At 45.1% G+C, this 24,306-nt stretch overlaps 2 protein-coding genes across 2 annotated transcripts in view; both read left to right on the forward strand.

Annotated features, from left to right (window-relative positions):
• Nucleotides 1-6,321, forward strand: part of LOC132772730 (protein-glutamine gamma-glutamyltransferase 2-like) — a 59,480-nt gene extending 53,159 nt beyond the window's left edge. Inside the window, exons 11-13 of the mRNA XM_067467128.1 lie at nucleotides 771-931; nucleotides 4,162-4,298; nucleotides 5,929-6,321. Coding sequence (XP_067323229.1) covers nucleotides 771-931; nucleotides 4,162-4,298; nucleotides 5,929-6,085 — 455 coding nt within the window. The 3' untranslated portion in view covers nucleotides 6,086-6,321. The remainder of the gene's footprint in view (nucleotides 1-770; nucleotides 932-4,161; nucleotides 4,299-5,928) is intronic.
• Nucleotides 6,322-8,554: 2,233 nt separating this feature from the next.
• LOC132772959 (protein-glutamine gamma-glutamyltransferase 2-like) overlaps nucleotides 8,555-24,306 on the forward strand; it is an 84,920-nt gene continuing 69,168 nt past the window's right edge. Inside the window, exon 1 of the mRNA XM_060771808.2 lies at nucleotides 8,555-8,803. Within this exon, the coding sequence (XP_060627791.2) occupies nucleotides 8,794-8,803 (10 nt within the window). The 5' untranslated portion in view covers nucleotides 8,555-8,793. The remainder of the gene's footprint in view (nucleotides 8,804-24,306) is intronic.

Consider the following 24,306-nt stretch of genomic DNA (forward strand, 5'->3'; position numbering starts at 1 on the left):
ATGTCACTGACAACAATGTCATGCCGTGGGGTGGGGGGAGCCAATGGGATTTTGGCCTGCATCAAGAGGGGTTGACTGTTTAGATCCAGGGAAGTCATACTACCCATGCTCTATTCTGCCTTGGTCAGACCATGTTACCTGGAATCACACTGTGTCCAATTCTGGGCACCACAATTAAGGGAGATGTTGACTCTAAGCTGGAATGTGTCCAGAGGAAGAGGGCAACTGAAAGGATTAAGGGTCTGGAGAACAAGGAGCGGCTGAAAGAGTTGGGCATGTTTAGCCTTTAGAAGCGAAGGCTGAGAGGAGACATGATGAGCGCCATGGCTCAAGAGGTGAGGGGAAGTCATAAGGAGAAGGGAGCAGGCTTCCTTTCTGCTGTTCTGGAGACTAGGACGCAATGGAACAATGGCTTCAAACAACAGGAAAGGAGATTCCACCTGATCATTAGCGAGACAGCTGTTCAGCAGTGGAACTGTCTCTCTGTCCCAGAGTGTGGTGGAGGCTCCTTCTTGGGAGGCTTTGAAACAGAGGCTGGATGGCCATCTCTTGGGAGTGCTTTGAATGTGATTTTCCTGCTTCTTGATGAGGGGTTGGACTGGATGGCCCAAAAGGTCTCTTCCAACTCAATGATTCTATGCTCCTATGAAAATATTAGTTGGGCCCCTTCCAACTCTAGGACTGTTTGGGAATATCAGACTTGCGAAGCCCCAGCCAACTTTGATGGTGATGCCATCCATGAACCTGACTTGTTTCTTCTGTCCTTCCAGAGAAGACCATCCCCTTTAACATCCTCTACAAGAATTACAGCCGGCGCTTGACTGAGGACAACATGATTCAGGTGTCAGCCTTCCTTGTAGACCAGGACACCCAGGAGTGTTGCAAGGGGACGAGGGACATTTACATTGAGAACCCGGATATCAAAATCAGGGTAAGAATCACCTATGGGAAGAAAAGCAGAAGGATGGGACATGGAGTGATCAGGAGGTTCAATGCAACCACATTCTCTTTGGGAGGGAAGGAATCCTGGAAAGAATTGGAAAATGCCAATGATTCCCAAACAGAGGTGGCCCTAGGTAATTTTCAATGGTAAGCGAACAGTATTTTGGCGCCCCCCCCAACCAATCATTGATATATATTTTCTGTTTGTCGTGGGAGTTCTGTGTGCCATATTTGGTTCAATTCCATCATTGGTGTAGTTCAAAATGCTCTTTGATTGTAGGTGAACTATACATGCCAGTTACTACACTTGCCGCACTTGCTCCCTTGCCTGGCCCGCTTTGGGTCCGGAGGCATGCCTGAAGACCCCGGAGTGTGCACCAAAAGTCACCTCTTCTCCTGACTTTCTCCTCAGCCATTGGGACCAAGAGAGAGAGAGAGAGATGTGGAGATGCCCACCTTTCCTGAAGGTAGGCGCAAAAACAAAGGAGGGAGCAGAGGTGGGCGATACCTCCAGCCAGAGGGGCTCTCTCTCTCTCTCTCTCTCTCTCTCTCTCTTGGTCCCAATGGCTGAAGAGAAAGTCAGGAGAAGAGGCGACTTTTGGTGCGCACGCTGGGGTCTTCAGACACGCCTCCGGAACCAAAGCGGGCAAGGCACGGCGGCTCTGCCTCTTGGCCCACCCGCAGATTGGGGAGAGGAGAGGAGGTGGGTGGAGCGCCAGGGGATCGGGAAAGGGAGCCAGTCATGGGGAAGGGATCGAACGCGGAGAACGATTGAGCGGCGGCTCTGCTCACGCACCCGGTGGCTGGGTGGAGCAGGAACGAGAGGGGCTAGGCGAGGCTCAAGGGCCCGGCCCCTTTGGGAAGAGGATCGCCCGGCAGTGAGGCAAGAAAGCCAAGGCTCCCCCCGGACTGCTAGGGCTGTTGTGAACTGAGGGGGTGCTCCTCAAGTGGCGGTCGAGGGGCATTTACAGAGGCGCCTCTGCGCCCCTGGCAAAAAAAAAGTGTTCTGCGACCGCTTACTTCGCGAAATGTACGAGCCGCCCCTGTTCCCAAATTTGGTTTTATTTATTTATTTATTTACAGTATTTATATTCCGCCCTTCTCACCCCGCAGGGGACTCAAGGCGGATTACAATGTACACATATATGGCAAACATTCAATGCCAAAGACACACAACAGATATAGAGAGACAGTCAGAGGCTATTTAACTTTTTCTGGCCACCAGAGTTGCTGTCGCTTTCATCATCCATCTGCGACACTGATTAAGTACTTCCACATTCCCCACATGCTTTGCTGGAGTCTTTTTTATGGCCTTGTAAATTAGTTAAATTAGCCCCGCCTACTTGACAGATGCAACTGTCTTTCAGATTGCAAAGGTCAACAACAAGCCACACAATTGGTTGGAAGCTCACTCCGACCTGGGCTGGCTTTGAACTCAAGACCTTTTGGTCAGAATTGATCTTAATCTTAATGCAGCTGACACTCAGACAGCTGCGCCACTGGTTCTCTGGGAGTTTTGGACTTCAGGTCCTAGAAGCCATGGCTGCCTGGTATTCCTTGGCAGTCGCTCTGGGCTTGGGAAGGGTTTGGTCCAGAATCCCTGAATGTCAGTCCAAAAACGCCCCTTTCCCAGAAATTCTAGCCTGCAGCATTTGGGGAAGAGGTACAAAGATCGTGTATGTCTCTGTGCCTCTTCAATCCTTCTGGGCTTGGAGAAGGGCCATCTTTTTGGACTGCTACTCCCAGAATTCCTAAGCCAGTCTTAAAAGGCACCTTTCTTCGTGCCCTGGAAGTCCTAGTCTGTAGCATTTGGGGGGAAAGGGACCAAGGTCGGATCTCCAAGTCACCTGTCAAATTGCATGACCCATGAGTTTATGTAGGATTGAAGTTTGGAAAATTCTTGGGGGTCCTGAGGCCCTAAGCCTAGCAAACGTGGAGGGATGGATGTATTTTCTCCTTAGCAAAGTTCTTCTGAGGTTGGTTTTGAAGACAGACCGGAAACTTCAATTGGTCCAGCATTTGGCTGCCAGACTTCTAACTGGAGTGAATTACAGGGAGTGGCCTACTCCCCTGTTTAGGGAGCTCCATTGGCTGCCGTTCATTTTCTGATCCCAATTCAAGGTGCAGGTTATCACCTACAAAGCCCTGAATGGTTTGGGACCCACCTACCTTCGTGATCGCATCTCCTTCTATGCACCTAGCCATGTATAAATATGTGAGAGGAAGCCACAGGGAGGAGGGAGCAAGCTTGTTTTCTGCTTCCTTGGAGACTAGGACGCAATGGGACAATGGCTTCAAACTACAAGAGAGGAGATTCCATCTGAACATTAGGAAGAACTTCCTGACTGTGAGAGCCGTTCAGCAGTGGAACTCTCTGCCCCGGAGTGTGGTGGAGGCTCCTTCTTTGGAAGCTTTTAAGCAGAGGCTGGATGGCCATTTGTCAGGGGTGATTTGAATGCAATATTCCTGCTTCTTGGCAGGGGGTTGGACTGGATGGCCCATGAGGTCTCTTCCAACTCTTTGATTCTATGATTCTATGATTCTATGACCTGCACGATCCCTTTGATCATTGGGGGAGGTCCTCCTTTCGCTCCCACCATCGTCACAAGCGCGACTTGTGGGAACGAGAGAGAGGGCCTTCTCTGTGGTGGCCCCTCGGCTCTGGAACTCGCTACCCAGGGAGATTAGGCAAGCACCCACTTAGGCAGCCTTCAGGAAGGGCCTAAAAACTTGGCTGTTCTGGTGTGCCTTCGAGGATTGAACAACAAGTCCCTTACCTTTGACCAATTCAGCACATGATGTCTTTCGATGCACTTTATCTCGCCCTTCAGTGAATTAAATCCCATTGTTTGTCCCCTCCGAACTTACCATCAGATACATTACCCTACTCATCCATCTCACCCAGGGTTTTAAATTCCTATCCATTGTATTTAGCTCCGCCCACTTGGTTCAAAGTTTTGTTTATACTCTATTTATTTTGCATTATCTTTAAAAAAAATATTTTATTGTAATTATTTGATTGTTATCTTATGATCTTTTGTTGTATTTTTTTGCTCTGTTGTAATTTGTTGGGCTTTGCCTCGTGTTAGCTGCCCGAGTCCCCTTGGGGAGATGGAGACAGGGCATAAATGAAGATTTCTTTATTTATTTATTTATTTATTTATTTATTTGTTATTGGGGGGTTTTGTCCCCGTTGCAACTTCTTCCTTGCAAATGCAGATCCTAGGGGAGCCGATGCAGAATCGGAGGTTGATGGCTGAAGTGGCGCTGACCAACCCACTCCCAGTCCCACTGACCGACTGCGTCTTCACTGTGCAAGGAGCCGGACTCACGGGTGGACAGAAGATCCAGAAGATGTAGGTGTTTTCTCTCCTATATTATTATTCTTTCTCTAATGTAGGAGAAACTGTTTGTATTTCCACTAGGGCTGGGCGGTTTTGTTTCGTTAATTCGTAATTCGTTAAAAAATTCGTTAATTTTTCAATTACAAAACGATAACGAACCAGTCTGGAGCAATTTTTTAAAAAAATGAATTTTTAAATCGTTTCGTAAATGTTTTGTATTTCGTTATTGTATTCGTTTCGTTGTCGTTTTGAGGTCGTTTCGTTATTATTTCCGCATGTCTGGGGCAAGTTTTATAGTTGTTTTTTGTTTTCTAAGGGTTTTTATAGTTGTTTTTGGTTTAATTAAGCTTCAGAAGTTCCCCCTGTCCCATTTGGAGGTTTTTTAGCGTATTGCGCGGTTGTGTCCGCCATTAACGAATCGATTCGTTATTGTTTCGGAAATCGATTCGTTATTGTTTTGTAATTTTTTTCACATTTACGAAATTTCGTAAAGATCGAACTTTTTTAAAGGAAAATTTTGTAATTATTTTAAATAACGAAACACAAAAAAACCCAAAAAACGAATCGATTTTAGAAACAATTTTTTCCGTTGTTACCCAGGCCTAATTTCCACAATGGCAGCCTCCTAGGACTTGTCACAGTTCTTATCAATTCTCATTAGCAGGTTTTGATCACAGTTCCAGCAAGCAGGTAGTTAGTCATTGTAGGCCTTAATATTATACTGGTGTTTCCTAAATTATTAACTCCAACCACACATCCTTCCATTCATTCCCACACATCATATTAAATTCAGATTTGTCCAATCTGCACATTGAATTTCTTGTGACACTGCTGCGGATAAGTTACCCTGCTGTACATTTATGAGGAGGGTCTTTTGTTATTAAGCCCATTCACCCAACAATTATTGGGCAGACTAACAGTTGGCAAAGTTCACATTTTATCTACATTTCTATTCCTACATCAAGCCATCCCTATGTCAATTGGAAAGAAAAGTTTTCATAAGGTCAAAAAATTGGGCCTGGGTAACAACGGAAAAATTTGTTTCTAAGATCGATTTGTATTTGGGGGGTTTTTTTGTTTCGATATTTAAAATAATTACAAAATTTTCCTTTTAAAAAGTTCGATATTTACGAAATTTCGTAAATGGTAAAAAATTAACGAATCGATTTCCGAAACAATAACGAATCGATTCGTTAATGGCGGACGCGACCGCGAAATACGCTAAAAAACCTCCAAAACCTTCTGAAGCTTCCCTCTCCCTCTGTTGTTGACTGTTGGTGTGATATTATAATTTTTTTTCACTAATTAAACCATAAAACTGGCCCAGACATGCTGAAATAATAACGAAACGACCTCAAAACAATAACGAAACGAATACAATATCGAAATACGAAGCATTTACAAAACGTTTTTGAAAATTCATTTTTTTTAATAATTGCTCCAGAATGGTTTGTTATCATTTTGTAATTGAAAAAATTAACGAATTATTAACGAATTACGAATTAACGAAACGAAACCGCCCAGCCCTACAAAAAATATTGGGAAAGTACAGTCTTAAAACATGAGTAGGAGGAAACCTTCTTTCAGCAACACTAAAAATGGAAGTCAGCCTGCTGATCTTGGCTCTCTTGTCTCTCCCCAGTTATTCCCCAGTCGGTCCAGGTGAAGAAGCCAAAGCCAAGGTGGACTTTGTTCCCTTCCTGTCCGGCCTCCGGAAGCTGGTGATCAACTTTGAAAGCAACAAACTGAAAGGGGTGAAGGGCTACTACAACATCAATGTTGCTCCGATACCAATTTGAAGCTGTGATGTCCAATGAATACAAGAAGGCTGAGGGCAGCATCAGAAGCCAGTTTGTTGCATCATTGCCCAAGGGAAGATGTCAGGGGAAATCTCCCAGATTTGACGTCATCATGATTACAATATTTTACTGGGATTGGTGTAAGTGATGATCCGCAATCTCATTGCTTCAAAAGTACATTCATTTGCAGTTTGTGATTGGTGTATGGTATGCCGGGAAACTTAATAAAGTTTTTATTGGAGGAATTCTGGATTCTGTCTCCTGTGTCCACACCACCCCTTTTGCCTCCAAGGAGAACATCGGCTTCAGGGTGGGATTAACTTGATCAACAACATGTGGCTCGAGACCAATACTCCAGAGGACAGGAGCAGGATTCAAAACGATCTTGACAGATTAGAGAGATGATTGGCCAAAACTAACAAAATGAAGTTCAACAGTGACAAATGCAAGATACTCCACTTTGGCAGGAAAAATGAAATGCAAAGAGACAGAATGGGGGATGCCTGACTCGAGAGCAGTACGTGTGAAAAGGATCTTGGAGTCCTCGTGGACAACAAGTTAAACATGAGCCAGGAATGTGATGTGGCGGCAAAAAAAGCCAATGGGATTTTGCCCTGCATCAATAGGAGCCTTGTGTCTAGGTCCAGGGAAGTAATGCTCCCCATGCTCTATTCTGCCTTGGTTAGACCACATCTGGAATCATACTGTGTCCAATTCTGGGCACCACCATTGAAAGGAGATGTTGGAATGTGTCCAGAGAAGGGAGACTAAAATAATTGAGCGTCTAGAGAACAAGCCCTATGAGGAGCGGCTAAAAAGAGCTGGGCATGTTTAGCCTGAAGAAGAGAAGGCTGAGAGGAGATATGATAGCCATGTATAAATATGTGAGAGGAAGCCACAGGGAGGAGGAGGGAGCAAGCTTGTTTTCTGCTTCCCTGGAGACTAGGACACGAAACAATGGCTTCAAACTACAAGAAAGGAAATTCCATCTGAACATAGAGAAGAACTTCCTGACTGTGAGAGCCATTCAGCAGTGGAACTCTCTGCACTGGAGTGTGGTGGAGGCTCCTTCTTTGGAAGCTTTTAAACAGAGGCTGGATGGCCATCTGTCGGGGGTGCTTTGAACGCGATTTTCCTGCTTCTTGGCAGAATGGGGTTGGACTGGATGGCCCATGAGGTCTCTTCCAACTCTTTGATTCTATGATTCTATGAGGGGAGCAGTAGTATCATTTTGTGCACCTACTCACCAAAGGAGCAATAGAAGAGCCAGGTTTTAAGGTCCTTTTTAAAGGTTTCTAGTGTAGGGGCTGATCAAGAAAGGAGATTCCACCTGAACATTAGGAAGAACTTCCTGATTGTGAGAACTGTTCAACAGTGGAACTCTCTGCCCCAGAGTGTGGTGGAGGCTCTTTCTTTGGAGGATTTTAAGCAGAGGCTAGATGGCCATCTGTCAGGGGTGCTTTGAACGCGATTTTCCTGCTTCTTGGCAGAATGGGGTTGGACTGGATGGCCCATGAGGTCTCTTCCAACTCTTTGATTCTATGATTCTATGAGGGGAGCAGTAGTATCATTTTGTGCACCTACTCACCAAAGGCGCAATAGAAGAACCAGGTTTTAAGGTCCTTTTTAAAGGTTTCTAGTGTAGGGGCTGATCAAGAAAGGAGATTCCACCTGAACATTAGGAAGAACTTCCTGATTGTGAGAACTGTTCAACAGTGGAACTCTCTGCCCCAGAGTGTGGTGGAGGCTCTTTCTTTGGAGGATTTTAAGCAGAGGCTAGATGGCCATCTGTCAGGGGTGCTTTGAATGCAATTTTCCTACTTCTTGGTGGAATGGGGTTGGACTGGATGGCCCACGAAGTCTCTTCAAACTCTACGATTCTATGATTTTTAAGAATCTAGTTGACACTGCTTTCAGTTAATGAGGCTGCACTCAACCCTGAGGCCTCCAAGTAGACATTGGACTGTGAATACTGTAAGAAGAAAATGAAATGTATTGTCGAAGGCTTTCATGGCTGGAATCAGCAAAACAGCAGGGAGGAAACAACCAGGCATATCTTAACACCTCTCAACAGAACATTTTCCCAGGCTCAGCCAAGCCTTCAAATGCTAATGAAGGTGGTCAGCTGAAACATTCACACCTAGCTTCAGCAGAGAAAAGCTCTTTGCCCCACCCCAGCCATTCCACAGATATATAAACCCATTTTCCTATTTCCAACAGACCTCACTACCTCTGAGGATGCTTTCCATAGATGCAGGCGAAACGTCAGGAGAGAATGCCTCTAGAACATGGCCCTATAGCCCAAAAAAACCTACAAGAACCTAGAAAATGAAATGGCCGGGCAGTATGTATGAGGCTGAGATGCTGAGATGCCAGCTAGGTGGGGCTCTTTCGCCAACCCCAAACCTCCCCGGCCTTGCAAAGCGGTGTGTCATTCACCGCCTGGCTCCTGTAAATACATTTTGCTTCCAGTTTTGTCAAAGTAAAGCACACACTTGATTTTTCCTGGAAAGCCTCTGCTGTTTCTCTTTCCCTCCTCCGCCCCACATTGCCTTATTGTGACGGCGGAGGGGTGTGTGCTTTGGAGGGCTATATATATATATGGATCCAAAGCTCAGGAGGTAAGTTTCCAGAGCTGAGCTGTCAGCGGAAAGACAGAGGAAGCCAGAGGAACAGAAGGGACTCCGCTCTGTCCAGTGGGAAACAGCATGGCTGAAGGTAATACAGGAGAAGACTTTGCAGGGACCTTATGGCTAATTAGACCTGGCTCTCTCTCTCTCTGAATGCGTTGGGCTTGGCTGGAATGCAATTATGGCAATGTGATCCTCCAAAACATGTGGATGAAACTCAAGACTAGAGCGAGCATGTGCCACTAACTTACTCGCTCGCTCTATAAATAGCAGATCTTCCTTCTGAAATGAGCTGGTTAGAAGAAGCGCTCCTTGTTTGATTGCTTAGTTGTCCAAAACTTCAACCCTCCAGGTGTTTTGGACTTCAACTCCCACAATTCCTAACAGCCGGTAGGCTGTTAGGAATTGTGGGAGTTGAAGTCCAAAACACCTGGAGGGCCAAAGTGTGCCCACCAGTCCTCCTTTCTCTTCTTGTTCCAGCATGCATGTTTCAGTTCTAATTGTTTTTGCAAACTTTGTGTCCTTCTCGTTCATCTTTGTATCCTCCATCTAAAGATGTTCCTCCTATTGTGGTGACCCCCAACCACAACATTATTTTTGTTGCGACTTCATAACTGTAATTTTGCTAATGGTATGAATCATAGAATCAAAGAATCATAGAATCAAAGAGTTGGAAGAGACCTCATGGGCCATCCAGTCCAACCCCATTCTGCCAAGAAGTAGGAATATTGCATTCAAATCACCCCTGACAGATGGCCATCCAGCCTCTGCTTAAAAGCTTCCAAAGAAGGAGCCTCCACCACACTCCGGGGCAGAGAGTTCCACTGCTGAACGGCTCTCACAGTCAGGAAGTTCTTCCTAATGTTCAGATGGAATCTCCTCTCTTGTAGTTTGAAGCCATTGTTCCATTGCGTCCTAGTCTCCAGGGAAGCAGAAAGGAAGTTTGCTCCCTCCTCCTCCCTGTGGCTTCCTCTCACATATTTATACATGGCTATCATATCTCCTCTCAGCCTTCTCTTCTTCAGGCTAAACATGCCCAGTTCCCTAAGCCGCTCCTCATAGGGCTTGTTCTCCAGACCCTTGATCATTTTAGTCGCCCTCCTCTGGACACATTCCAGCTTGTCAATATCTCTCTTGAATTGTGGTGCCCAGAATTGGACACAATATTCCAGATGTGGTATAATGTAAATATCTGATATGTAGGATGTATTTTCATTCACTGGACCAAATTTGGCACAAATACCCAATATGCCCAAATTTGACTACTGGTGGGGTTGTGGGGGGATTGATTTTGTCATTTGGGAGTTGTAGTTGATGGGATTTGTGGTTCATTTAAATTCAAAGAGCATTCTGAACTCCACCAACAATGCAACTGAACCAGACTTGGCACATATAACTCTCATGACCAACAGAAAATACTGGGTTTGGTGGGCATTGACCTTGAGTTTGGGAGTTGTAGTTCGCCTACATCCAGAGAGCACTGTGGGTTCAAACAATGATAGATCTGGACCAAACTTGGCACGGATACTGAATATGCCCAAATGTGAACACTGAGGGGTTTGGGGAAAATAGACTTTGAAATTTGGGAGTTGTAGATACTGGAATTTATAGTTCACCTACAATCAAGGAGCGTTCTGAACCCCACCAATGATAGAATTGGGCCAAACTTCCCACACAGAACCCCCATGACCAACAAAAATACTGTGTTTTCTGATGGTCTTTGGCGACCCCTCTGACACCCCTTCATGACCCCCTCAGGGGTCCCGACCCCCAGGTTGAGAAACACTGGTCTAGAGAGCACTGTTAACCCAAACAATGATGTATCTGGACCAAACTTGGTATGAATACTCCATATGCCCAAATGTGAACACTGGTAGAGTTTGGGGAAAACAGACCTTGACGTTTGGGAGTTGTAGTTGCTGGAATTTATAGTTCACCTGTAATTAAAGAGCATTCTGAACCCCACCAATGATACAATTCTGCCAAACTTCCCACACAGAACCCCCATGACCAAAAGAATATACTGTGTTTTCTGATGGTCTTTGCTGACCCCTCTGACACCCCCTCACGACCCCCCAAGGGGTCCCGACCCCCAGGTTGAGAAACACTGATCTAAACCAACATTTCTCAACCTGAGATCAGGACCCCTGGGTCACCTAAGACCATCAGAAAACACAGTATTTTCTGTTGGTCCTGGGGGGGTTCTATGTGGGAAGTTTGGCCCATTTCTATTGTTGGTGGGATTCAGAATGCCAGAAAATAAGTGCTGTTTTAATTAAATTGTTTAACACAAACTGGGTATTTGTTTGGTTCATCTCTACCTGAATAAGGCAGAGCCCTGGCATCTTGACAGCATGGCAGCATGGTGCTCATGTGCCGGCGAGAAAAATGTGTGAGTTTGGAGGGAGGCTCATGCCAGCGAGTTCCTTCAAGGCATGGGGGTTCTGTGTGGGAAGTTTGGCACAATTCTATCGTTGGTGGGATTCAGAATGCTCTTTGATTGTAGATGAACTATAAATCCCAGCAACTACAACACCCAAATGCCACGTTCTATTTTCCCCAAATTCCACCAGTGTTCACATTTGGACATATTGAGTATTCGTGTCAAGTTTGGTCCACATGCATAATTGTTTGAGACCACAGTGTTCTCTGGATGTAGGTGAACTACAACTCCAAAACTCAAGGTCAATGCCCACCAAACCCTTCCAGTATTTTGTCAAGGCCTATTTCCCCCCAAATGCACCAGTGTTCATATTTGGACATATTGGGTATTCATGCCAAGTTTGGTCCAGATGCATCATTGTTTGAGTCCACAGTGCTCTCTGGTTGTAGGTAAACTAAAACTCCCAAACTCAAAATCAATGCCCACCAAATCCTCCTATTATTTTATGTTGGTCATGGGAATTTTGTGTACCAAATCTGGTTCAATTCCATCGTTGGTGGGGTTCAGAATGCTCTTTGGTTGTAGATGAATTATAAAGCCCAGCAACTACAACTCCCAAATGTCAAGGTCTATTTTCCCCAAATTCCACCAGTGTTTACATTTGGGCATACTGAGTATTCGTGTCAAGTTTGGTCCAGATGCATAATTGCTTGAGACCAGAGTGCTATCTGGATGTAGGTGAACTACAACTCCCAAATTCAAAATAAATGCCCAACAGACCCTTCAAGTATTTTCTGTTGATCATGGGGGTTCTGTGTGGGAAGTTTGGTTCAATTTCATCGTTGGTGAGGTTCAGAATGCTCGTTATTTATTATTATTTATTTATTTACAGTTCTTAAATTCCGAATGCTCTTTGATTGTAGATGAATTTTAAAGCCCAGCAACTACAACTCCCAAATGTCACAGTCTATTTTCCCCAAATTCCATCAGTGTTCACATATGGACATACTGAGTATTCGTGTCAAGTTTGTTCCAGATGCATCATTGTTTGAGTCCACAGTGAGTCCACAGTGCTCTCTGGATGTGGGTGAACTATAACTCCAAAACTCAAGGTCAATGCCCACCAAACCCTTTCAGTATTTTCTGTTGGTCACCATGGGAGTTCTGTGTGCCAAATTTGATTCAATTTCATCATTGGTGGGATTCAGAATACTCTTTGATTGTAGGTTGACTATAAATCCCAGCAGCTGCAACTCCCAAATGCCACGTTCTATTTTCCCCAAATTCCACCAGTGTTCACATTTGGACATATTGAGTATTTGTGTCAAGTTTGGTCCAGATGCATAATTGTTTGAGACCACAGTGCTCTCTGGATGTAGGTGAACTACAATTCCCAAACTCAAAATCAATGCCCACCAGACCCTTCAAGTGTTTTCTGTTGGTCGTGGGAGTTCTGTGTGCCAAGTTTGGTTCAATTCCATCGTTGGTGGGGTTCAGAATTCTCTTTGATTGTAGATGAATTATAAAGCCCAGCAACTACAACTCCCAAATGTCAAGGTCTATTTTCCCCAAATTCCACCAGTGTTCACATTTGGACATATTGAGTGTTCATGCCAAGTTTGTTCCAGATGCATAATTGTTTGAGTCCACAGTGCTCTCTGGATGTAGATTAACTAAAACTCCCAAACTCATAACCAATGCCCACCAATCCCTCCCAGTATTTTATGTTGGTCATGGGAATTTTGTGTACTATGTCTGGTTCAATTCCATTGTTGGTGGAGTTCAGAATGCTCTTTCATTATAGGTGGACTATCAATTTCAGCAACTACAATTCCCAAATGCCAGGTCTATATTCCCCAAAATTGTGTTCACATTTTGGGATATTGTCAGTATGCATGCCAAGTTTGGTCCAGATCCATCATTGTTTGAGTCCGCAGTGCTCTCTGGATGTAGGTGAACTACAACTCCAAAACTCAAAGTCAATGCCCACCAAACCCTTCCAGTATTCTCTGTTGGTCACCATGGGAGTTATTTGTGCCAAATTTGGGTCAATTCCATCGTTGGTGGAGTTCTGAATACTCTTTGATTGTAGGTGAACTATAAATCCCAGCAACTACAACTCCCAAATGACAAAATCAATCCTCCTCCCCAACCCCACCAGTATTCAAATTTGAATGTTTCAGATATGTCAAATTTGGTCCAGTGAATGGAAATACATCCTGCCTATCAGATATTTACATTACGATTCATAACAGTAGCAAAATGACAGATATGAAGTAGCAACAAAAATAATGTTATGGTTGTGGGTCACCACAACATGAGGAACTGTATGAAGGGGTTGTGGAATTAAGAAGGTTGTGAACCACTGGTCTAAACAAACAAACAAAAGGAGATAAAGTTTGCAAGGAGGCTTTCAGACAGACCTTTGGGCTTAAGTCTGTTCTATCTGAAATGGCTCTCAACGCAGCCGAATATCTTGCAAGGGTTGTAGCAAGCCAACGTTTGAAGGGCACCTCAAGCGGAGATAAAGGCTTCTCGGAACAACGGCAAAGCCAAGGAAGCGGGATTAAGACGCATGAGGTCCCTGATAAAGTCAACCATGCCCTTCCTGTTCACAAGGATGTAGACATGTCAGGAATTTGCAATGAATTCCCATGATGGAGGAGATAAAGAGATGGAGGAAAGAAAGAAAGGGCAGCAGGAGAGCTTCCTGAACGGTTTTCCAGGCTTCCTTTTTGCATTGGTTTGTGGATCTTGACATCGGGTGCATCTTCACTAAAGAATGAATGCAGTTTAATAGTATTTTAATGGTTGGGAGTTGCAGTTTTCCAACGTCAAAGGAGTGCTAATATCTCACCAGATCACAACTTCCAAGTTTGCAGAAGACACCAAATTGGGAGGGAGAGCCAATACTCCAGAGCACAGGAGCAGAATTCAAAACGATCTTGACAGATCAGAGATGAGCCAAAACTAACAAAATGAAGTTCAACAGGGACAAATGCAAGATACTCCACTTTGGCAGGAAAAACGAAATGCAAAGATACAAAATGGGGGACGATGCCTGGCTCGAGAGCAATACATGTGAAAAAGATCTTGGAGTCCTCGTGGACAACAAGTTAAACATGAGCCAACAATGTGATGTGGCGGCAAAAAAAGCCAATGGGATTTTGGCCTGCATCAATAGAAGCCTAGTGTATAGATCTAAGGAAGTCATGTTCCCCATGCTCTATTCCACTTTGGTTAGACCACACCTGGAATATTGTGTCCAATTCTGGGCACCACAATTCAAGAGAGATATTGACAAGCTGGAATGTGTCCAGAGGAGGGCGACTAAAATGATCAAGGGTCTGGAGAACAAGCCCTATGAGGAGCAGCTTAAGGAGCTGGGCATGTTTAGCCTGAAGAAGAGAAGGCTGAGAGGAGATATGATAGCCATGTATAAATATGTGAGAGGAAGCCACAGGGAGGAGGAGGGAGCAAGCTTGTTTTCTGCTTCCCTGGAGACTAGGACAAAATGGAGAAATGGCTTCAAACTACAAAAGAGGAGATTCCACCTGAACATGAGGAAGAACTTCCTGACTGTGAGAGCCGTTCAGCAGTGGAACTCTCTGCCCCGGAATGTGGTGGAGGCTCCTTCTTTGGAAGCTTTTAAACAGAGGCTGGATGGCCATCTGTTGGGAGTGATTTGAATGCAATTTTTCTGTTTCTTGGCAGAAAGGGGTTGGACTGGATGACTCATGAGGTCTCTTCCAACTCTAGGATTCTATGATTCTATGATTCTATGATTCTATCCAGGATTTATTTATTTATCGTGTAGGAAGCGAATTGAGGATACAATTATAATGTATTTAAAAACACAAACAAACTTGAAAACTTGGCATTTATTTATTTATTGTGTCAGGATCAAGCCAAACAGTTGTATTGCATTTTAAAACAAACAAACAAAACACAAAGTTTGCAAGCTTGGTAGTTGATTAAATGTCCTTTGAGCAGTAGCTGGCCACTTGGAGTGCCTCTGGTGTTACTAGGAGAAGGTCCTCCATCGTGCATGTGGCGGGGATCAAGTTGCATTGCAGCAGGTGGTCAGTGGTTTGCTCTTCTCCACACTCGCATGTCGTGGACTCCACTTTGCTGCAGACAATGCTGTTATCTGGCTGGAGTCCAACTCCCATTTGTTCCTTTCCTGACTCTTCACTTTGCTGGTTTTACTTCAAAGAATTTCGACTTTGGCTACTTGGACATTGGATCTCAGTCAGCATTGGCTCACACTTCTCCGCTTTTGTTTGTACTTCGTGCTTCTGACTTTGGACCTGACGTCGTTATTCCAGCTTGACTTCCAAGGACTCCAAGATTTGGCTTCTCTGATATTGTGCTCTTGACATTGGCGGGCTCATTTCTGTTTGTTTAAATGGTGCTCCTGCTAACGTAGCCAGGTTTGTGACAAAAAGCCTTCCTCTGGTGCCAAAGAACTGGTTTGAAGGCGCTTGAGGCTTCTCAACGTCGTCCAGGTTGAACTGAATATGAAGCATAAGTCTCAAGGGTAAGAACCTCAGAATTGGTGCTGAGAGGTAACTTAATCAAGGACTTTAGAGCCAAGTCTATGATTGGCTCTAAAGTCCTTGATTAAGGACTATGATTCTATGATTCTACCTCTTCCTAGAGAGCAGGGCAGTGTTTCCTTTTCCATTCCACCATCAAACTTTCTATCAAATGGACGTGAGAGAGAAACTTGGCTCGGAAGCCCTTGATTAAGTTACCTCTCAGCATCAATTCTGAGGTACTTACCCTTGAGACTTATGCTTCATGTTCAGACCAACCTGGATGACGTTGAGAAGTCTCAAGCACCTTCAAACCAGTTCTTTGGCACCAGAGGAAGGCTTTGTGCCTTCAAAATATAGGCTATTGGAATTGGGGTTGTGATTATTCCGATATTCACAGCCATTGAGAAAGAGGGACCTGGAAAAGCTTCTCAGCTGCAAAACTCCTTGGACCCAAGACAACCAGAAACTGTAATGTATATTTTCCTTTACCCCTTTGAAACTTCCAGCTTATTGTCTTAAAGGGATAACTCTTTGTGAACAATAAAACCTATTTTGAGTTATCTACAGTGTTTTGGTCTTTGGGAGTTCCAGTTTTCCTAAAGGAGGGCAAGAAGCAATACCCTGGGGGAAAGATGTCACGTCCATGCCTCTTTCAGTAAGAGTTATAGCCCTCAGGTGCGATGGCACAATATTAGAAGGACCCAAGGTGGATCAAACAGGCCCAACCTACATCTTTGCAATTCACTCACAGGGTTAGTGAATTTGTAAACTTACAGAACGTAGACTGTGAAGCAGGAACCTGGCCAGAGGCTTTTCAAAGTTTATTCAGACCTGAGCACAACCTTCCTTTCTTCTTGCTCCTGGGTGCCTGATCTCACCTCTAGGTTACCAGTGGGGACAGTCACCTTCTTGTTGTCTTTGTTTGTGTATCCTTGCTTTCCAGCTCTGTTAACAAACACAGCGTCCCCTGTGAGCCAAAGGAAAAACCACACCAGAATATCTGGATGGAACCATCCCTGTTTTCTTTTACAGCTTTCATGGGTGAGATGTGGGGAATGCAAACAAACATGCACAGTGAACAGGTCCATGGCTTTCAAAAGTGATAAATGGATGCCCTTTAAGTCCAAGAATCTCCTTTCCAGCTGTGAGAGAGAGAGCCTGGCAATTAGAAAAACTATATATACCTCTGAGGATGCTTGCCATAGATGCAGGCGAAACGTCAGGAGAAATGCCTCTAGAACATGGCCCTATAGCCCGAAAAAACCCACAAGAACCTACTATATATATTATTTTTAAGTAAATGGACAAAGTTTTTGTGATTAATAATAATAATAATAAGACTTTATTTGTACCCCGCTACCATCTCCCGAGGGACTCGGTGCGGCTTACATGAGGCCGAGCCCAAACACAACAATAACAGCAATAATACAAAAACAATACAAAACTCATAGCAAAATAAGCAAAAACAATAACAATAACACGACGCATTTAAAAACCAATGGCTGGGCCAAATGCAATAATTAAAAATTTTAAAAAATAATGCTGGGCATGAACAGGTAGCATGTAATTGGAATAAAGGTTTTGAAGAGGGAAGAAATGTGCAGACAATCCAAAATCATTGTTAAAGTGCATTTGAGGACATATTGCTGGAAGTTTCTTTATTCTGGGAAGGCACACTGAAACAGCCATGTTTTCAGGTTCCTCCTAAAGACTACCAGAGTTGGAGCTTGTGTAATATCCCTGGGGAGTGAGTTCCAGAGTCGAGGGGCCACCACTGAGAAGGCCCTCTCCCTTGTCCCCACCAATCGCACTTGCGATGGTGGCGTGAGTGTGAACAGGGCCTCTCCAGATGATTGAAGAGATAGTGTGGGTTCGTACACAGAGATGTGGTCATGCAGGTAGGTGGGTCCCAAACCATTTAGGGCTTTGTAGGTAAGCACCTACACTTTGAATTGGGTCTGGTAAATGAACGGCAGCCAATGGAGCTCTTTAAACAGGAGGGTTGACCGCTCCCTGTAAGGAGCTTCAGTTAGCAACCTGACCACCGCTCGTTGAACCAGTTGGAATTTCTAGGCTGTTTTCAAGGGTAGCCCCATGTAGAGTGCATTACAGTAGTCCAATCTGGAGGTGACTAAGGCATGGACCATCCTGGCCAGATCCGATTTAATAAACTTTCCCCATGTTTTATGATAGAACCAATTAGGAAATGACATTTATAACCCAGGAACAAAAATTGTGTTACATAGTATAATAGCTATCACCAACAGGGTCCCAGCCATGACACCTAACTTAGGATGCTAGGTGTGACCATTATGGCAAATAGCCTCATATAGTCAACTCTTGCTGCCAATAGCAGCTCTGTGTAGATCAGTGGTTCCCCCGGTGGCGCAGTGGGTTAAACCCCTGTGCCGGCAGGATTGAAGACCCACAGGTCACAGGTCCGAATCTGGGGAGAGGCGGATGAGCTCCCTCTTTCAGCTCCAGCTCCTCATACGGGGACATGAGAGAAGCCTCCCACAAGGATGATAAAAACATCAAATCATCTGGGCGTCCCCTGGGTAACGTCCTTGCAGACAGCCAATTCTCTCACACCAGTAGCAACTTGCAGTTTCTCAAGTCGCTCCTGACACGACAAAAAAAAAGTGGTTCCCAACCTGTGGTCCATGGACCATCAGTGGTTTGAAAGAATGAAAACATGGTCCATGGCCTCACCGTTACTACAGCGTTGTCTCGAAACCACACAGCAACGAGAGTGATTGGTCTCACTTATAACCCTCTTATAGTGCCAAGACAACGGGGATGTCAGGAAGGGAGAGGCTGACTACCCACACAACATTACTACTAAATATTGTTGAAGGCTCTCGTGACCAGAATCACTAGGTTGTTGTAGCTTTTTCGGACTGTATGTCCATGTTTTTCGGGCTGTATGTCCAGGTGAGACCTCACAACCCCTGAGGAAAGTCGAAAGGCCGAACAGGGCATAGGGTTACAACCTGTGTTGGATGGGGTCACACTCCCCCTGAAGACGCAGGTTCGCAGTTTGGGAGTAATCCTGGACTCATCACTGAGTCTGGAACCCCAGGTCTCGGTGGTGGCCGGGAGAGCTTTTGCACAATTAAAACTTGTGCGCCAGCTGCGCCTGTTCCTTGGGAAGTCTCAGGTTACATCCCGTATAGACTACTGCAATGCTCTCTACATGGGGTTGCCCTTGAAGACTGTTCAGAAGCTTCAAATGGTCCAACGGAGAGCAGCCAGGTTGCTAACAGGAGCGGTGCCCAGGGAGCATACAACTCCTCTGTTGCGCCAGCTCCACTGGCAGCCAATCTGCTACCGGGCACAATTCAAAGTGCTGACTTTAGCCTATAAAGCCCTAAATGGTTCTGGCCCTGCTTACCTGTCCGAACGTATCTCTCCTTACAAACCCTCTAGGAATTTAAAATCTTCTGGGGAGGCCCTGCTCTTGGCCCTGCCATCTTCACAGGCTTGATTGGAGGGGACGAGGGATAGGTCCTTCTCAGCGGTGGCCCCTCGGTTGTGGAATGCCCTCCCCAGGGAAATTAGATCAGCCTCCATCCTCTCAATGTTTCGCAAAAAAGTTAAAACTTGGCTATATGAGCAGGCCTCTGATCCCGGAACGGTTGTATCTTTGCATTTCATTTTTCCTGCCAAAGTGGAGTATCTTGACAAATGCAAGAGACTCCACTTTGGCAGGAAAAACGAAATGCAAAGATACAGAATGGGGGACAATGCCTGGCTCAAGAGCAATACGTGTGAAAAAGATCTTGGAGTCCTCGTGGACAACAAGTTAAACATGAGCCAACAATGTGATGTGGCGGCAAAAAAAGCCAATGGGATTTTGGCCTGCATCAAGAGGAGCCTAGTGTCTAAGTCCAGGGAAGTCATGCTCCCCATGCTCTATTCCGCCTTGGTTAGACCACATCTGGAATATTGTGTCCAATTCTGGGCACCACAATTCAAGAGAGATATTGACAAGCTGGAATGTGTCCAGAGGAGGGCGACTAAAATGATCAAGGGTCTGGAGAACAAGCCCTATGAGGAGCGGCTTAAGGAGCTGGGCATGTTTAGCCAGAAGAAGAGAAGGCTGAGAGGAGATATGATAGCCATGTATAAATATGTGAGAGGAAGCCACAGGGAGGAGGGAGCAAGCTTGTTTTCCGCTTCCCTGGAGACTAGGACGCGGAATAATGGCTTCAAACTACAAGAGAGGAGATTCCATCTGAACATGAGGAAGAACTTCCTGACTGTGAGAGCTGTTTATCAGTGGAACTCTCTGCCCCGGAGGGAGTGTGGTGGAGGCTCCTTCTTTGGAAGCTTTTAAGCAGAGGCTGGATGGCCATCTGTCAGGGGTGATTTGAATGCAATATTCCTGCTTCTTGGCAGAATGGGGTTGGACTGGAGGTCTCTTCCAACTCTTTGATTCTAGGATTCTATGATTCTATGACAATGTGACTGGACAATGGCCTATGATTCTATGACAATGTGACTGGACAATGGCCTCACCGTTACTACAGCGTTGTCTCGAAACCACACAGCAACGAGAGTGATTAATGAAATGCCCTCAGGCTTTTTTTTTTCTTTTTTTTTGTCGTGTCAGGAGCGACTTGAGAAACTGCAAGTTGCTTCTGGTGTGAGACAATTGGCCATCTGCAATTGGCCGTCCCTCGGGCTAAGAATGGCGGTATAGAAGCCAAATAAATACATAAATAAATGACTTGGCCACGGTGGTACACGCTCTGGTCACATCCCGCCTTGACTACTGCAACGCTCTCTACGTGGGGCTGCCCTTGAAGACGGCCCAGAAGCTTCAGCTAGTCCAGCGCGCGGCAGCCATGTTACTAACAGGAGCGGGACGTAGGGAGCACACAACGCCCTTGCTGTTCCAGCTCCACTGGCTGCCGATCTGCTACCGGGCCCAATTTAAGGTGCTGGTGTTGGCCTACAAAGCCCTAAACGGTTCTGGCCCAAAATACCTGTCTGACCGCATCTCGGCCTATGAGCCCACGGGGGCCTTGAGATCGTCTGGGGAGGCCCTTCTCTCGATCCCGCCTGCCTCACAGGCACGCCTGGTGGGGACGAGAGATAGGGCCTTCTCGGTGGTGCCCCCCCGGCTGTGGAACACTCTCCCTGTAGACATCAGACAGGCGCCCTCCCTTATGTCATTCCGCAGGAGCCTAAAGACTTGGCTATTTGAGAAGGCATTTAACTGAGTGCTAAAACAATTGGTAATGACGACTGGAACGGAATATGGACTACGAGATGGGTTTATGATTCTATGAAGAGACGGAGCGGATGATTTAGTGTAATTATCTGATTGTTGTATTATTGATAGTTGTTGATATTTTGTTGTGTTATTGCTCTATTGTAAACTGTGTTTTTATATGTTGTACACCGCTGTGAGTCGCCCTAGGGCTGAGAACGGCGGTCAACAAATGAAGTAAATAAATAAATAAATAAATAAATAAGGATGCTTGCCATAGATGCAGGCAAAATGTCAGGAGAGAATGTTTCTAGAACATGGCCATACTGCCCGAAAAACCTACAACAACCCATTACTACTACCACCACATCAGCTCTAGATTATTAAATTTGGTTTTCTGTGGGCGAGCGGATGGCAACTACTGGATGGCATATGTTCTGTATCAGAAACTGGAGCTGATGTGGTCTATCCAATGCAATTTTCTGAATCGGCATCCCAAATAATCAAACTGAATCTAAAGTTGAGCAAAAACTGATTCGTAATCCTTTTGGTACTGATGTTGGAAAATGGTCCCTGGTCAAGTGGTCCCTTTTCAAAAAGAGGTTGGAATCCACTAAGAAGGTGGTTCTCAACCTGGAGGTCGGGACCTCTGCGGGGGTCGCCAGGGAGTGTCAGAGGGGTCACCAAAGACCATCAGAAAACACAATATTTTCTGTTGGTCATGGGGGTTCTATGTGGGAAGTTTGGCCTAATTCGATTGTTGGTGGGGTTCAGAATGCTCTTTGATTGTAGGTGAACTATAAATCCCAACAAATACAACTCCAAAATGTCAAGATCTATTTTCCCCAAATTCCACCAGTGTTCCCATTTGGGCAATGGAATATTCGTGTCAAGTTGGGTCCAGATCCATCATTGTTTGAGTCCACGGTGCTCTCTGGATGTAGGTGAACTACAATTCCAAACTCAAGATCAATGCCCACCAAACCCTTCCAGTGTTTTCTGTTGGCTTTTTTGTGTGCCAAGTTTGGCCCAATTCAATTGTTGGTGGGATTCAGAATGCTCTTTGATTGTAGGTGAACTATAAATCCCAGCAACTCCAACTCCAAAATGTCAAGATCTATTTTCCCCAAATTCCACCAGTGTTCCCATTTGGGCAATGGAATATTCGTGTCAAGTTTGGTCCAGATCCATCATTGTTTGAGTCCACGGTGCTCTCTGGATGTAGGTGAACTACAATTCCAAACTCAAGATCAATGCCCACCAAACCCTTCCAGTGTTTTCTGTTGGCTTCTTTGTGTGCCAAGTTTGGCCCAATTCCATTGTTGGTGGGATTCAGAATGCTGTTTGATTGTAGGTGAACTATAAATCCCAGCAACTCCAACTCCAAAATGTCAAGATCTATTTTCCCCAAATTCCACCAGTGTTCCCATTTGGGCAATGGAATATTCGTGTCAAGTTTGGTCCAGATCCATCATTGTTTGAGTCCACAGTGCTCTCTGGATGTAGGTGAACTACAATTCCAAACTCAAGATCAATGCCCACCAAACCCTTCCAGTGTTTTCTGTTGGCTTTTTTGTGTGCCAAGTTTGGCCCAATTCAATTGTTGGTGGGATTCAGAATGCTCTTTGATTGTAGGTGAACTATAAATCCCAGCAACTACAACTCCCAAATGACAAAATCAATCGACCCCCCCCCCCAACTCCACCACTATTCAAATTTGGGCATATCAGGTATTTGTGCCAAATTTGGTCCAGTGAATGAAAATACATAGTGCTTATCAGATAATTAATTACATTATGATTCATAACAGCAAAATTACAGTTATTAAGTAGCAAAATAATGTTATGGTTGTGGGGGGGGGGGGTCACCACAACATGAGGAACTGTATTAAGGGGTCACGGCATTAGGAAGGTTGAGGAATACTGCACTAAGAGATCCACCCTTGAACACAATGGAGCCATGCATTCAGGAAAAGGGACCCCTTTCCAACCCGAATGCTAGGAGAGCAACTCTCTGGCTGCAAAAGAGAGAGAAGTGGGGTTGTCAGGGCTGCTCGAAAGGTCCTTTTATGGAGATGCTTCCAGGTCCGAAAGCCTTCCCTCCCTCGCCAGCCCCTTGGATGGCATTCCAGACAAGTGACAAAACATTTCCTTTCGTCTTATCAGACAGATGGTTCTAATTAGCTATTTCTAATCTCCGCTCACTGCAGATTAAAGCTACCATAGTGTCTGGTTTTCGCTCCTACGATGCATCTACACTGGAGAATCAATGAGGTCTGACACTACTTTAACTGCCATTGCTGAAGGCTATGGAATCATGGAAGTTGTAATGTATCGTCGAAGGCTTTCATGGCTGGAATCACTAGGTTCTTGTAGGTTTTTCCGGGCTATATGGCCATGTTCTAGAGGCATTTTCTCCTGACGTTTCGCCTGCATCTATGGCAAGCATCCTCAGAGGTAGTGAGGTCTGTTGGAACTAGGCAAAATGGGTTTATATACCTGTGGAAAGACTGCTAGAGCTGGGTGTGAATGTTTCAACTGACCACCTTCATTAGCATTTGAAGGCCTGGCTGAGCCTGGGGGAAGGAGATTCCATCTGAACATTAGGAAGAACTTCCTGACTGTGAGAGCCGTTCAGCAGTGGAACTCTCTGCCCCGGAGTGTGGTGGAGGCTCCTTCTTTGGAAGCTTTTAAGCAGAGGCTGGATGGCCATCTGTCAGGGGTGATTTGAATGCAATATTCCTGCTTCTTGGCAGAATGGGGTTGGACTGGATGGCCATGAGGTCTCTTCCAACTCTAGGATTCTATGATTCTATGATTCTATGAATCTTTTGTTGAGAGGTGTTACACCTCTCACCCCAGGCACATCTTAACACCTCTCAACAAAAGATTCCCCCAGGCTCAGCCATACCTTCAAATGCTAATGAAGGTGGTCAGTTGAAACATTCACACCTAGCTCCAGCAGAGAAGAGCTCTTTGCCCCACCCCAGTCATTCCACAGATATATAAACCCATTTTCCTAATTCCAACAGACCTCACTACCTCTGAGGATGCTTGCCATAGATGCAGGCGAAATGTCAGGAGAAAATGCCTCTAGAACATGGCCATATAGCCCGAAAAAAAACCCCAAGAACCTATGGAAGTTGTAGTTTAGCAAGGCACTGGCGCTCTTTGGCGGAGAGGGCGAAACACTTTGCAAAACTGCATCTCTTTGGATTGCAGAGTATTGAATCCCATAATCCCCCAGAAACTTCCAAAAAGGAATATTTTCTAGTTTTCCATTCATACAGAGCTGAGAGGCATTACTTGGAAGGACTACAAATCCCAGAATCCCTGGATGCTTGCCATAGATACAGGTGAAACATCAGGAGAAAATGCCTCTAGAACATGGCCATATAGCCCGAAAAAACCCACAAGAACCTATGGAAGTTGTAGTTTTATCAAGGCACT

The sequence above is a fragment of the Anolis sagrei genome, chromosome 4, assembly GCF_037176765.1.
Source record: "Anolis sagrei isolate rAnoSag1 chromosome 4, rAnoSag1.mat, whole genome shotgun sequence".
In the NCBI taxonomy this organism is placed as follows: Eukaryota; Metazoa; Chordata; class Lepidosauria; order Squamata; family Dactyloidae; genus Anolis; species Anolis sagrei.